Below are 15000 nucleotides of genomic sequence, written 5' to 3' on the forward strand. Positions count from 1 at the left end.
GTGTGTGTATCCGTGTATGTATTTATGTGTACGTGTATGTATGTATACAAATATATATATATATATATATATATACATACACACACATTTATTTACATACATTATTTTACACACACACACACACACACAATGTCAACAAATACATACACACGTACAACCCTAAATATTATAGTCCATACTCAAATCCCTAAACAATAACATTATAAAATGGAAGTTTATTAAAATGTTTTTTTAAATAAAATTCCATATAATGAAAGTTCATAGAAATATGGAAGTTTATAATTTTTAAAAAAATTTGAAGAGCAAGTGTGTGTGTGTGTGTGTGTGTGTGTGTTTGAATGTGTATGTGTGTGTGTGTGTGTGACACACACACACACACACACACACACACACACACAGAGAGAGAGAGAGAGAGAGAGAGAGAGAGAGAGAGAGAGAGATCGCATTAATCAAGCCATGTGTGTGATTATGTTTAGGGGGGGTGTGTGTGTGAGCTCAATGTGTGTGTGTTGAATGTGTGTATGTGTGTGCCGTGTGTGTTTGAGAGAGTCCTTATATTGAAGTTGAAAGTGTATTGAATGTTTTAATAATTTGAATAGCAATAAATATTTGAAAAACGTCAATATTTTAGTTATTCAAATAGGAAAAGTGTGTGTGTGTTTTTTTAAATAATTTAGTTATTTGAATAGCAAAATTGTGTGGGTTTTGCTAAATATAAAAAAGATCATGATTGCTATTAATGTATAGTTTGATTATGTTTTATGCAGATACATGTCATTAAATACCTTAAAGTTGACTTATGACAATAATAAATTATTAGATACTAATTTCTTTGAGGAGATGCCACAATTGGGCTTTTTTGGATGCCATCCTAGCCCAAAATGGGAAGTCCTTGGATTTAATGGGTGGGATGATATTAATCCTCGGTATATTTATATAGTCTTGGACCCTTATAGGCTAGATGACAATCTCAAGCTCCTCTTAATCAAAGAGGCATTGGGATTACTAGATGGCTTTTACATTGTGGGCAGTAGATGTAGGAGCTCCGAGGAAAAGCGTTTCATTTTTAGTGAAATTTTGAAGTGCATTCCATTAACAAAGTTGGTAAAGATAATGTATTAAGCTTTTAGATTATTGATGGATGTCTCTTTCTCTCTCCCTCTCTCTCTCTCTCTCTCTCTCCTCTCTATTTGTTTGTCTTTCTCTCTCTCTTTCTCATACACACACACATAACACACAATCATGTAATACACAAATATATAGTTACTTTTACGTTTTATTGTGTATTTAGATTAGAAAAATAGAGAGATCATAAGTTTATTATTTTTTTGGTTTCTCCGTGTGATTGTGTAGAAGGAAGCACAAGGACGATAGCATTATAGTTGGTGATTTCGAATCCAATTCTATGTTCAACTTGAGGTTGGTTTTTTTGTCTTTATCTATTTGTGTGTTTATTGTCAATATGTAATGCATAGATAAAGATTTTGTTTTTCTCATATGTATGGTTGGCTAGAGAGAGAGAGAGAGAGAGAGAGAGAGAGAGAGAGAGAGAGAGAGAGAGAGAGAGAGAGAGAGAGAGAGAGAGAGCACATTAAAACATTCTCTATTTCTCTTTCAATCTCATTGAGTGTGTTACCATGTCTAAATAGTTTATAATATTGGTGTGCTTGGCTACATAAGCTAGAAACATTCCATTTATTAGACTATTGCATTTGAGATTATAGAGAGAGTATAATGGGTCTTAGAGAATTTACAAACTATAGTAGCTTAGAGAAACATTCTTAAAAAAGTTAAAAAATTTTATGATTTTGCCAATACATAAAATATAGACAGACAGTTATATGTATCTCTATAATGCCTTGCTGTCACGATTACGTGGAGAGAATCAAGTTGCATTGGCATGTGCATCGTCTGTAGTAGCTGCATTGTTACTTTCAAATGGGTGTACAACGCAGTCACATTTTAAAATTCCATTGGTGCTCAATGCTTCTAGCACATGTGGTATCAAAGCTAACAGCCCATTAGTGGAGGTGTTGAAGCTTGCAAGGTTAATTATTTGGGATGAGGCTCCAATAATGCATCGGTATGCATATGAAGCACTGGACAGGACATTGAAAGACATTATGTAGAGTGATACAGTGTTTGGTGGGAAAGTTATACTCTTTGGTGGTGACTTCAGGCAAATCTTACCGGTTGTGCCAAAGGGATCGCGTGAGAACATTGTTGATGCAACGTTATGCCGGTCACATATTTGGAGATATGTGAATGTTCTAAAGCTCACCCAAAACATGCGGGTTAGATAGAGTGCTTATGATTGTACAGAACAAGAATTTGTCAAATGGACATTACAAATTGGAGACGGCTCTATAGGCCATCCAAACAATGAAGGCAGAGTGGTAATACCACCACAAATGTTGATCCATGGGAACTCCATTTTGAGTTTGGTAGAATGGGTATACAAAGATGTTTAGAGGGTGGAGGATTATGTATGCTTCTTTAAAGACCGTGCCATACTTGCACCACAAAATCTAAAGGTTGATGTGGTTAATGAACTAGCCTTGAGTGCATTGCTCGGTCTTGAAAGAGAATACCTCAGTGTTGATTCGGTTGCTTCTTCCGAGAATGACGCAATATTGTACCCAATTGAGTACTTGAACAGTTTGACCTTGGGTGGTGGTTATCCTCCTCATCACTTGATTCTAAAGATTAATGCTCCTATCATGCTGCTCCGCAATTTGGATCCTCGGACGGGGACTTTGTAATGGTACCAAATTGATATGCAAGCAATTTCACTCAAAGGTGTTGAAATTATGGATCAAGCTCTCCTAAAGACATAACATCTACCTAATGATAAACTAATCTTACACTAATCACAACACTAATCTACTATAATGACATTGCTAATCTAAGGTGGATAAAAATGAAAGAGACTCATTGTGTGATGAGTGTGTGCTAATTAAGTTTAGACTCAAGTTTAGTTAGATTACATGATGGAAACATGTACTCATAAAAAGGCTTGAGATGTTGTGCTTGTATTCTAATGCTTCAAATGTCCTCGTTTTATATGAGGAGAGTACAACATGGCCTTTCTCTTGCATGTGGGATAATTCTTACTTGGTGATGTGGCTTCTCACACTCACTCCATATTTTCCTTGTGCTTTTTGGCACCACATTTCTCAAGACCCCCCCTTGGTGCCAAATCTTTGGGCTACTCAAGGTGGTTGGATGTTGGTTACATAATGTTGTTTGAATTCTTCCTTTCTACATTCCCCTATGTGCTATGAGCAACTTTGGCCCATGTGCTACTTTGGCACTTCCGCCCCTTAATGCTACTTTAGCTCTTAGGTGAGGGATGAATTTCTAGCTTGGGTACATCATCGGTCCCAAAGGCTAGTTACAAGCACTTTTTGTAGGAAGTAGGATTTATAAATTTTTGGTAATGAGGTGGGTAGCTTTTTTGATGTCGACTAGATGCAATTGCCCGTTTATGGTTTTCACACATGCTTGCATACTAATGTGATTGCGGCATTTTTACAAAGATTACATATTTTGGTGAAAACATTTTGTCGATGTGATGACTTTGTTGATGGTGGCATTTGATGCGTGTGCTTGGTCTTTCACTTCTTCTACCAAAACACTTTTTCTTGATGGCAAATTATTTAATTAAAGCTCTTTTCGATGATGCATGAATGCTATGTGAGCTTTTTAGCTTTCACAATCATGATTATATACATCTCTAATGCACGCAACATTCTCTTTTCATCCATAGAACTAAATTTCATGTAAAGCATGTGAATGCTCCCTTGTGAGAGATGTGGTGTGAAGACGTTTTTCAACCTTAGGGTTTATTTTTTGTTGTTGTTGTTGAAAAAAAACTTATTGCTTCGTTTCTCTGGAGCCGATACAGGTCGTTTGCCTATTGCATGAGTTGGCTGTGCGATGTAGACTGCTTTCATCTCCTTCAGCTTGTGCTCAGTAAGTCCACCAGTCGTCGCCGACAGCTTTCATTCTGTGCACGCGACATCTCGACAGTATTAACAAGCACTTGCGTTGGAGGTCTCCTTCTCTCAAACTCTATTGCTCCTCCTTTGATGAGCTAGAGCTCAGACAACTGCTTTTCGACGTGCATGCCGCGACAACACACCATACACATTTATAGCAGTGCAACGCTTGCTTGGCCGTGTTTGCTGTCCCACAACCTTCTCTTTTTCTTGGCGACTATCTCACGTGCGCGTCGCCTCTCTTCTTCTTGTGGTGACCGGGCTACCGTGTGCTTCGGCCCTGGCTTGGCGAGACTGGCTACTACTGCCTTCTGTCATTGCTTTGGGCTTTCTCTCTAGTGTTGGGATTTGCGAGCAAAACTACTACTTTGGTTGTTGACTGCATGCTGATTATGCCTTACTACACCACGATTGCTGTAGCCTCTGTAGCCATTTGCCGCCATGGAGATGCCCATATTTGGTGTGGTTGAGGTGTTGCTATTGATGCTGTGAAGGCCGACTTTGCAGTGTTATTCAACCCTTATGTTTGAATTTGTTATTGCTTGAATGCACCAACTCTGCTAGTTGTAGATAGAGTGCCCCTATTGACTGAGTGAAGAAATAAACTTCTCCTCTCTTCTCTATACTACTGAGATTGAGAAAATAATTCAGCTCAACCAAAATGGACTAGAAGAAGAAAATAACTTTTCCCTTCACCTAAACCTAACACTTAATTACTTTGCTAATGAGCTGAACCTAAACTAGAAGAGCTAGACCTAAGCTCTGATACCATGTTGAAATTATGGATCAAGCTCTCCTAAAAACATAACATCTACCTAATGATAGACTAATCCTACACTAATCTACTCTAATAACATTGCTAATCTAAGGTGGATTAAAATGAAAGAGACTCATTGTGATAAGTGTGTGCTAATTAAGTTTAGACTCAAGCTCAGTTAGGTTACATGATGGAAACATGTACTCATAAAAAGACTTGAGATGTTGTGCTTGTAAAATGTCCTCCTTTTATATGAGGAGAGTACAACATGGCCTTTCTCTTGCACGTGGGATAATTCTCAATTGGTGATGTGGCTTCTCACACTCACTCCATATTTTCCTTGTGCTCTTTGGCACCACATTTCTCAACAAAAGGTGATAGAAGTAGAAATCATTACAGGTACAAACATTGGAGACATGGTCTTTATTCCCAAGATAACATTCATACCTACTATGTTGCAATTGCCTTTTGACATGAGAAGGAGACAATTTCCTGTAAGGTTAGCCTTTGGCATGTGAATAAATAAGTCGCAAAAGGACAAACATTGAGTGTATTGGGACTTTATTTGGCCACACAAGTATTCACACATGGACAGCTATACGTTACTATGTCACGTGTTAGATCATCTGATGCAGTGAAAGCGTGTGTAAAAATTATATAGAACATGAAAGCAGCATAAAAGGTTCAACCAAAGTCTTCACAACCAATGTTGTCTACAAGGAGGTTTTCCAAATGGCATGAATTAGAATGTAAACTTAATCTATGCCCAAAAGGTAGAGAACAAGCTATTGATACAGTAGCTTACAAATGCTAGAGACTATATTCATAGATATTTTGTATCATTGAAGTAAGCATTTGAAAAGAGAATGTTTGCAATGATGTGACATGTGTAATCTATGTTGTCTTTCTGTGCAATGTTTCACATTGATGCTACTCTCTTTGTTGGCATTATTGAATTCATGTGTATAAATCTACTTGCATTGAGCTAAAGCTACTATGTAGATCCACAAAAGGGAGTGCCCCGTCGTTGCTCAAGAGGTGGTTCTAATTGTTGAGATGGTTGAAGGGTGTCGGTGAGTTCCTGTTTGCTTTTTTTAAACATTTGGATAAGCAAACGTTTGCTTTTGACTTGCTTTTATATATAGTAGCATTATTTATTTTTCTTGCGTGGGACAAAATACTAAACATATATATATATATATATATATATATATATATATATATATAGAGAGAGAGAGAGAGAGAGAGAGAGAGAGAGAGAGAGAGAGAGAGATCTTAAAGTGTTATGTAAATAATTAGTGTAGTGAGTGTTATATTTGATATCAGGGGTATATTGCTTTTAGGATGGAGGTGGCAAGAAGATCATTTTCATTTGTTTATGGTGATGGCCAAGATATTGAAGGTAATGATTTTTGAGATTGCTATAACTTAGATATTGTTATTTTTCATAATCTATGTAATATTCATGGCTGAATTGTAGACCCTCCATTTTGGGAAGGACAAGCAACATCTCTAATTATCGAACTGTTAGAGAGCATCGGTGTTTTACAGTATATATAGAAACTTGTTTTTTATGTAGCTTTTGTGTTTTGTTTGATAAATTTATATTGCTATTGATACATTCTTTTTTGCAACAGGGAATATCTTTATTTTTTAGAACCCAGATTATTGTCGGGTTTGTATGGTCAAGACCCTTACAATGAGAGCTTTGGGCTCCTTGGAATTTACAGTCTAAGATTACAAAAGATCACGGATCAACTTTATGTACATGTAATGTTTGTGGACTGTGAAAAGCCTGATCGGTTAGATTTTCGAGTTGTAGGTACTGGACAATACATAATTTTTCGATTTGCTGTCTACAAGCCTGTTCAAACCCCATTCGCCTCAAATATTGATCCACCAAATGAGTTATGTAAGGTTTTGTTGTTTTCTTTCCTTTTTTCTACAAAAATTATATCTTGCAATAGCTAATGTTTTTTTCTTGAATTTTTTTGCCAGATGGAGGCGAGGAGTATAGGCTTCCAAGGAGAGAGAATCCAGTTGTTTGAAGATTGTTTTAAAGCTTTATTCGGGTGTGTTGAGATTGTCAACATTATATTGGGTTGGAATACTAGCTGTTTATTTACGCCAAGTTTGGTGCTTTATTCAAAGAAAGTAAGTGCTTTAGGAGCTTCTACATGGATATATATAGCAAGCATGGTGTGTTTATATATAGGTTGGTAAGTTAGGGACCATGGGGTCCATCTCATGGGCTTCAAATATAAGGCTTATCTCTACTTACCCTTCGAGGACGAGCGTTTCTTTTTTTTTTTTGCAATTGGCTGGAATTAGAAAGTGCAAAAAACATATACCTGTATGTGCCATCGCTTGCGCTTGAACCTATGACCTTGGAACTCTAGAGCAGCACCTCTTTCTACTGCACTAATTTGTAATCGACAAAGATGAATGCAAGAATGCTCTTGTGCGTCAGGGACAAGTCAAACCACTGGGAAATTTTACATATCGTGCTCCCATAGCTCAAAAAATTAAAAATAAAAATGGACAGCTCTCCCGTTTAAACATCCATAGATATGGACAGCTCTCCCGTTTAAACATCCATAGATATGGAGGCGGCAAAAATTGCGCTTCTTTTGAAACAGACAGGGGAAGTAAAACGGGCGAAAGATCTAAACCGTCGATATGTGATTTGGAAAGATCTAGGCCGTATAAAAAATCCCACGAAAATAGCTAGGGCTTTTGCAGAGGTTTTGTTTTTGCACTATCTCCATTATCACGTGTTCTTCTGCTCCCTGGTTGGCATTAGGACTAGGGTTAGGTCCTTCGTTTTCTTACCTACTCTGCTCTTTCTTTTCGGTGTCGAAGGGCAGGGTCTCAATTGTTTTGCTTTAGTGTTACTGGTTTTTGTAGCAGAGCAGAGGCAGGTCATCTACGGCACGAAGCAAGATCAGAGCCTTTGGCATGTGGTTTTTGAAGAGAAAACCCTAGCTTGCAGGCCTTCGTCTGTATCGCGAAGACTCTGAGAAGCTCTACGTTGTATACCAGGTAACACTCTGTTTTCCTTCTAATCTGTTGATTTCCATAGTCTCTGGCTGCATTGTTCCTTACATACGACATTTCCGTTACATTACGCTTTATCCTACTGCCTTCCTTGAAAGCAGTCAATGTTTTCCGAGATCGAATTAAATCGATTTTATGTACAAGCTGCACGGAAAGGAAGGGATGTTTTTTGTGAGCTAATCGAGGTTGCTGTTTCTAAACCTTTTTGTGGTTCAGTTTAGGAGATTCTTGGCTCTCTACTTTGCTAAAGTTTTGAATGAGGGCTTTTACTCTTCGTTTACTTCATGGCATAGCTGCCGTGTACTAAATCTTTTCACAGTTGTTCAAGCGTGATGCTCTGGTTGAATGTGTTAGCCTTTGACTTGGCTTTGAATGCTGTCCTCACTGTTTAGAATTCAAATGGAGTTAGGATCAAAATTTGGAGTTGATTTGAAGCTTCATGAGAGTCAGGAATGCATTTTGTTAGACTCTCATGTAGTCAAGATTGGGTTTTTGTTAAGTTTGGGATATAACCTGAACCTTTTTGCCGCGATAGCAGACATGCAGACTTCTTTATAAGTTTTTGTGCAAATTGTTACTGGCTGGTTTATGCTAATTTTTTCTATCCATCACTGGTTCCAGTCAATTTGGGCCTTGTTTCTCAATGTTAGTTTATGTCTGACCCTTAGATTCAGTTACATTTTGTTGGTTCTGCAGTATGGCATTGGAGGTTACACAAGTTCTCCTTAATGCACAATCACCAGATGGCTCAGTTCGAAAGCTTGCTGAAGATAGCCTCAAGCAATTCCAAGAACAGAACTTGTCTGCTTTCCTTCTCTCGCTGGCACATGAGCTGGCAAACAATGAAAAACCACCAGAGAGTCGCAAGCTTGCTGGTCTTATTCTGAAGAATTCTCTTGATGCTAGGGATGCTTCACGGAAATCAGAGCTGGTTCAAGCATGGATTTCTCTCAATGATACTTTGAAAGCTCAGATCAAGGCAGCTCTTCTGAATACATTGTCATCGAATGTTCTAGATGCAAGGCATACATCTGCTCAGGTTATTGCTAAGGTTGCTGCAATAGAGCTACCACAAGGGCAGTGGCCAGAGTTGATAGGGACTTTATTGACCAACATGGGAGGACCACAGACTGAGCACCCACCCCACTTGAGGCAGGCTACTCTAGAGACCCTAGGTTATGTCTGTGAAGAGGTATCAGCTGATGTCCTTGCCCAGGAACAAGTCAATGCCATTCTTACTGCAGTTGTCCAAGGTATGAATACAGCTGAGAGCAACAATGATGTCAGGCTGGCTGCAATTAAAGCTCTTTATAATGCACTGGATTTTGCACAGAGCAACTTTGAAAATGATATGGAAAGAGATTACATCTTGAGAGTAATCTGTGAAGCAACGCTTTCTCCAGACAACAGGGTCAGGCTGGCATCCTTTGAATGTGTTGTCTCCATTTCCTCAACATATTATGAGAAGCTTGCCCCTTACATGCAAGATGTCTTCTCCATTACATCCAAGGCGGTGCACGAGGACGAAGAGCCAGTTGCCCTGCAAGCCATTGAGTTTTGGAGCTCTATCTGTGATGAGGAGATAGAGATTCAGGAAGAATATGGAGTAGATTTTTCAGGGGATTCCGAGGTGCCTTATTTTAGGTTTATCAAGCAAGCTCTCCCTGCACTTGTACCTTTGCTATTGGAAACACTCACAAAGCAAGAGGAAGATCAGGATCAAGAAGAGGAGGCTTGGAATTTGGCTATGGCAGGTGGAACCTGCTTGGGCCTGGTTGCAAGGACCGTTGGGGATGATATTGTGCCCCTTGTTGTGCCCTATGTTCAAGATAACATCTCTAAACCTGATTGGAGATGCCGGGAAGCTGCTACTTATGCATTTGGATCTATTCTGGAAGGTCCTTCTGTTGAACAATTGACTCCTTTAGTCAATCTTGCTCTTTCTTTTATGCTAAATGCAATGAAGGACGAAAACAATCAGGTTAAGGATACTACAGCATGGACTTTGGGTAGGATTTTTGAGTTTTTGCATGGCCCTAACATTGAAGCCCCTGTCATAACTCAAGCTAATTTGCCGCAAATACTGGGCATCTTGTTGGAGAAGATAACTGATGTACCAAATGTTGCTGAGAAGGTTTGTGGAGCTATTTATTTGCTTGCTCAGGGCTATGAGGGGGTAGATGGGTCGGCTTCTCCTTTATCACCTTTCTTTCAGAGCATTATCCAAGCCCTTCTTCTCACAACAGATAGGGAAGATGCAGGCGATTCTCGCTTGAGGGCATCAGCATATGAGACTTTAAATGAGATTGTAAGATGTTCAACTGAAGACACTGCACCGATTGTGGTACAGCTGGCGCCAGTTGTTATGCAAAAGCTTGGCAACACACTTGAGATGCAAGTTGTTTCAACAGATGACAGGGAGAAGCAGACTGAAGTGCAGGCCTTACTCTGTGGTGTATTGCAGGTGATCATACAAAAGCTGGGGTCATCTGAATCTACCAAATCTGGAATTCTGCAGTATGCTGATCAGATGATGGGGCTTTTCCTTCAGGTCTTTGCCTGTAGGAGTGCTACAGTACATGAAGAAGCAATGCTTGCTATTGGTGCTCTGGCATATGCCACTGGTGTCGAGTTTGGAAAGTATATGCAGGAGTTTTACAAGTATCTGGAGATGGGGCTTCAGAACTTTGAGGAATATCAAGTGTGTGCAGTTACCGTTGGAGTTGTTGGTGACATCTGTCGAGCTTTAGATGACAAAGTTCTACCATTTTGTGATGGTATAATGACTCAGCTGTTGACAAATCTTTCTAGCAGCCAACTGCATCGCTCTGTGAAGCCCCCTATGTTTTCTTGCTTTGGGGACATTGCACTTGCCATTGGAGAAAATTTCGAGAAGTACTTGATGTATTCAATGCCAATGCTACAAGGAGCTGCAGAGCTTTCTGCCCAGGCTGCAAAACAAGATGATGAAGTGATTGAGTACTACAACCAATTGCGCATTGGAATTTTGGAAGCATATTCAGGCATTTTTCAAGGTTTCAAGAACAAAAAATCAGACTTGATGGCTCCCTATGCTGTCCATATCTTGCAATTTCTTGAAAGTATATATGCAGACGTGAACAGGTATGGGCTTGTTCTACATGCATTCCTTGCATTGAGTTGGTGTGGTACTGTCTACGCTTCCCAGTTTGATAATATTCAGCTTCATTTTAAGCAGCCAATCAAACAAATGGATAAGGGTTTGCATGTAGCATGTATAATCATCTACTTAAACTAGAGGAGAGTCTATGCTTCCCAGTTGGTGTGGTACTGTCTACGCTTCCCAGTTGTCTGATAATATTCAGCTTCATTTTAAGCAGCCAATCAAACAAATGGATAAGGGTTTGCATGTAGCATGTATAATCATCTACTTAAACTAGAGGAGAGGCTAGCCACCCTATTTTGCTTGGAGTGAGAGGCTGTGCTAGTAGCTAGCATTCATCAGTTCTAACCGTGACTTGGACTCATTTTGTACAGGGATGAAGCTGTGACGAAGGCTGCCGTAGGTGTTTTGGGTGATTTAGCTGACACGTTGGGGCCCAATGCGTCAGCACTCTTCCAGAAGGCAAGTTTTCACAAGAATTTTTTGGAGGAATGCCACAGAGCTGATTATCAACCTCTGAAAGAGACAGCTGATTGGGCATTAGCAACCATCAGCCGCATTTCATCTGGATAGAGTTTTCAACTTTTCCTGCTGCAAAACTTCCAAGTCCAATTTTCCCTGCAACATTGGTTCAATTCAATCATACATATAGGTGCATGCCCATTTTGGATAAGTGGTTTGCTGTTGAAGCTGAGTCCATTTTCATGGACTGAGCAATGTCAAACACTACTGTACAAGCAGTAGTGTCGGGAATGTAATGTCTTTCTAAATTGTCAGGCTCTTCTAGGTGGCCACTAAACTTTGTGGCATCCTTTTGAAGGCCGAGAGTCTAGGTCTGAATACCACATGTGGCCGTGGTGCAGACCATGTACGAGTTTTGGTCCCTTTTTTTGGCCAAGAACCCACAGCTAATGATTATTGATGCCGTACAATCGGCTGTTTTAAGGTTCCAAATCTGGCATCAAACGTTTGCTCTTACTTTTTTGTGGTGCTACTTTGTTGTTGAACTTGCTTTTAAGGTAGCAGGAGCTAGTAGAAACTCACATCGGCTGTAGCCTGTTACTGGTAGATATAGTCCTTACATTGGATTGGAGAAATAAGATTTGACGATCTACTTTATGTATTGGTTTATTTTGATGCAAGGCTGCTTCATTTGTAGGACTTCAGATCCCGTCTCAGTGTCAAGTCAATGGATTATTTGGAACTTTTAAGTAGTATTGAGGATATTCAATCACCAACCTGTGCCGAAGGTCGGAGAATGCGAGGTTACTGTGGTTGATTATAATGTATTGCTAAAAAAATATAGTGTTCTTCCCGGCTCTAATATCTCGTTAGATGAAGGTTTGATAGCGTGATGTAAATCACAAGCTAGATGACGGTTTGATAGCTTTGTTCCCTTGGTTTTTTAATCCATTTATGCTTTTAAAATCTTCCTGTTCTGAGTCCACAAAAAATAATGTACATGGTACATACCACATTGCCAAAATTTGTGCATGGCAGTTACCCACATGACTCTCTTATTTTGTTTCTACTTGCAAGCAGTGGGGACCTAATTCAAAGAATTTAGGATACCCAAGCAATAGCATATCTTTATCACATCTAATCCATTTTAAAGCTGATATACCTAGATTTGGATGAGAGATGGTTAGTTGAATTTCTTTTTCAAAATAGTGAGCCTTCTATGGCCTTCTTTTGTAACCCTATTTTCTAAGAGGCCTTCTCTAGAAGGTTCCCTGTTTTCTAAGAGTCTTATTTAGAAGGTTTGAAGGGCTTTGATGCCCTTTGACTGCTTTAAATTTAAGCACTGGATGGAAGGAAAGGGGCAGGAGAGGCTAAGGAAAGGGTAAGCTTGAGAAAAGTGTCACTGGATGAAGCAGCTTTTAGATCTAGGTGCATTTTTCAATAGTGGGTGTCTCTTGGAAGACATCAGGAGTTTGGCTATGATGTTGGAGAAGCGGTTTGACGGGATGGGGCCGATCATGCAAATATCAAATTGGAGGAAGAAGAGGGTGAGGATTTTGTACGGAGGTGCAACCAATGTTCATCTGCAGATATTAACATGATGCGGATCACTGGTGGAGGCTCTTTCTTGCTACAGCTGCGTTTGGAGTTGCTTGATCCGGACATTCTTATCCTTGAGTACCTTGTGATGGATAAAGCTTTGATCCTTAGACTCCCTGAAGGTTCTTAAGACCTCATCCTTGGGTGTTTGCAGTTGCTCTTCTAGGATTCGTACGAATTCTTGAGGGTGGCATCCTTGAGTTCCACAGACACATCGGCATCCATCCCTTCCACATGCTTGAGCTCATCTGCCACTTCATGCTGTGCTCCTGCAGCCTCTCTTGATCTCTGGCCTTAAGGAGCACCTTTTTTGATCTCTGGCCTTAAGCTATTTCTATGGAAATATTTATGGGGAGTTATTTCAACCTTAGCATTTATGATTTCAATAAATAAAGGTTCTGAACCTCAGAATAGTAGCACATACTAAGTAGACTTTCATGTTCCCATACTTGACTACCTACATGGCAATCATATCTTGTTTACCTGTGAAGCTTCTTGAGAACTTGCGAGAAATGGGATTTTCTAGACTTTGTGTGCACTCCACATGAAAATGTTGTTCTGCATTTCCATTAAATATATTTTAAGTTTTCAAAAAATAAGAGTGTTTTGTGTAGTCCCCCAGCCACTCCCTTTGCTCCGCTCCCTCTCCCTCCCTCTACTTGTAGAATGAGCCCTTTGAGGCTTTTTATAGAGAATTGTGAACCTTAAATATAAAGGATATGGGTGAATGCATGCAAATAGAAAGGGTATGGGTGAATTGAGACCTTAAATATAAAGGATATGGGTGAATGCATGCAAATAGAAAGGGCAAGGATGATCATCATTTCATTGACTTTTTCAAGCATTAATCATTACATACTAAATAAATTGTGAGACCTTAAATAGAAAAGATATTGGTGAATATGTACAAATACAAAGGGCAAAGAGGGTCATCATCATCATTTCATTGACTTTTTCAAGCATTAATCATTACATACTAAAATGAAACTTTTTCAAGCGTTAATCATTGCATCAGTGGCATTTAATTAATACATATAAAAAATTGTTTGAATATACATATAAAAAATTATCTGAATATTATTATGTAAATATACATTAGGTCTCATGGCTAGACTATGTTGTAGTTTATTGTAGTTGATACATTTTTAGTTGTGTGTGTGAGCTATACTTTTCATGTAAATTTACACTTCATGGCTATAGCATGTTGTAGTTTATTGTACTTGATACTTCTCTAGTTGTGTGTGAACTACTCTTCGTTGTATATGCATTTTCTCATATGAGAGTTTACCTTCATCCATTTGCAAAAGTGATAGGCAATCTAGCTATCCACTCCATTGAATTTCTTTTATGGTATCAAAGCAATGTTTTCTAAGCCTATTTATCCCTTTCTCAAGACAAGTCTCATATAGAGAGAGGACATGTAACAGTTTGAGTGGGAGTACTAAGTCTTTGAGGCTCCTCCACAAAGCTCAAAATTGATGTTGAAAAGATCTTCATTAAAAATTAAACTCACAATTTTCTTCAACAACTTCGTTGTCTCTTCAACTACACTTGAGACTTGCAAGACGAGAAAAAGGGAATGAATCCATTAGGTCTCATGGCTATAGCATGTTGTAGTTTATTGTATTCTAGTTGTATGTGAGCTACACTCTTCATGTGTGCAAGGTATAGATTCTTGTATATGCATTCTCTTATATGAGAGTTTAACTTCATTTATTTGCAAGTGATTGTGAGTGATAGGCAATCTAGGTGACACAACGGTTTGAGTGAGTACTAAGTCTTTGAGGCTCCTCCATAAAGCTTAAACTTGATGTTGAGAAGACCTTCATTAAAAAATGAACTTCACAATTTTGTTCAATAGCTTGGTGGTCTCTTTAACTACGCCTAGAGGGAAATGAGGAAACGAATGCAAGGTTCTCAGCCGGTTTGCACCTTAGCCTCCAACCCTCCTTAGCTTCTTGGGGGGAAGCCAGGGTCCTCTG

The 15000-nt window shown here is 39.1% G+C and overlaps 1 protein-coding gene across 1 annotated transcript; it reads left to right on the forward strand.

The window, feature by feature from the left end:
• Positions 1-7513: 7513 nt before the first annotated feature.
• On the forward strand, positions 7514-11911 carry LOC147639427 (importin subunit beta-1-like). Its single transcript, XM_086791235.1, has 3 exons — positions 7514-7800; positions 8512-10938; positions 11332-11911. The coding sequence occupies exons 2-3, from the start codon at positions 8513-8515 to the stop codon at positions 11528-11530; spliced, it is 2625 nt and encodes an 874-aa protein (XP_086647361.1). The 5' UTR covers positions 7514-7800; position 8512; the 3' UTR covers positions 11531-11911.
• Positions 11912-15000: the final 3089 nt, after the last annotated feature.

Source organism: Cibotium barometz, chromosome 4 (genome assembly GCF_041138505.1).
Source record: "Cibotium barometz isolate CiBa-2024 chromosome 4, ASM4113850v1, whole genome shotgun sequence".
Classification (NCBI taxonomy): domain Eukaryota; kingdom Viridiplantae; phylum Streptophyta; class Polypodiopsida; order Cyatheales; family Cibotiaceae; genus Cibotium; species Cibotium barometz.

Bases quoted from the DNA above. Each gene is read 5' to 3' on its own strand.
- LOC147639427 (XM_086791235.1), top strand. From the start codon at position 8,513: ATGGCATTGGAGGTTACACAAGTTCTCCTTAATGCACAATCACCAGAT. The intron at 10,939-11,331 runs GTATGGGCTTGT...CATTTTGTACAG, and splicing joins ATATATGCAGACGTGAACAG to GGATGAAGCTGTGACGAAGG.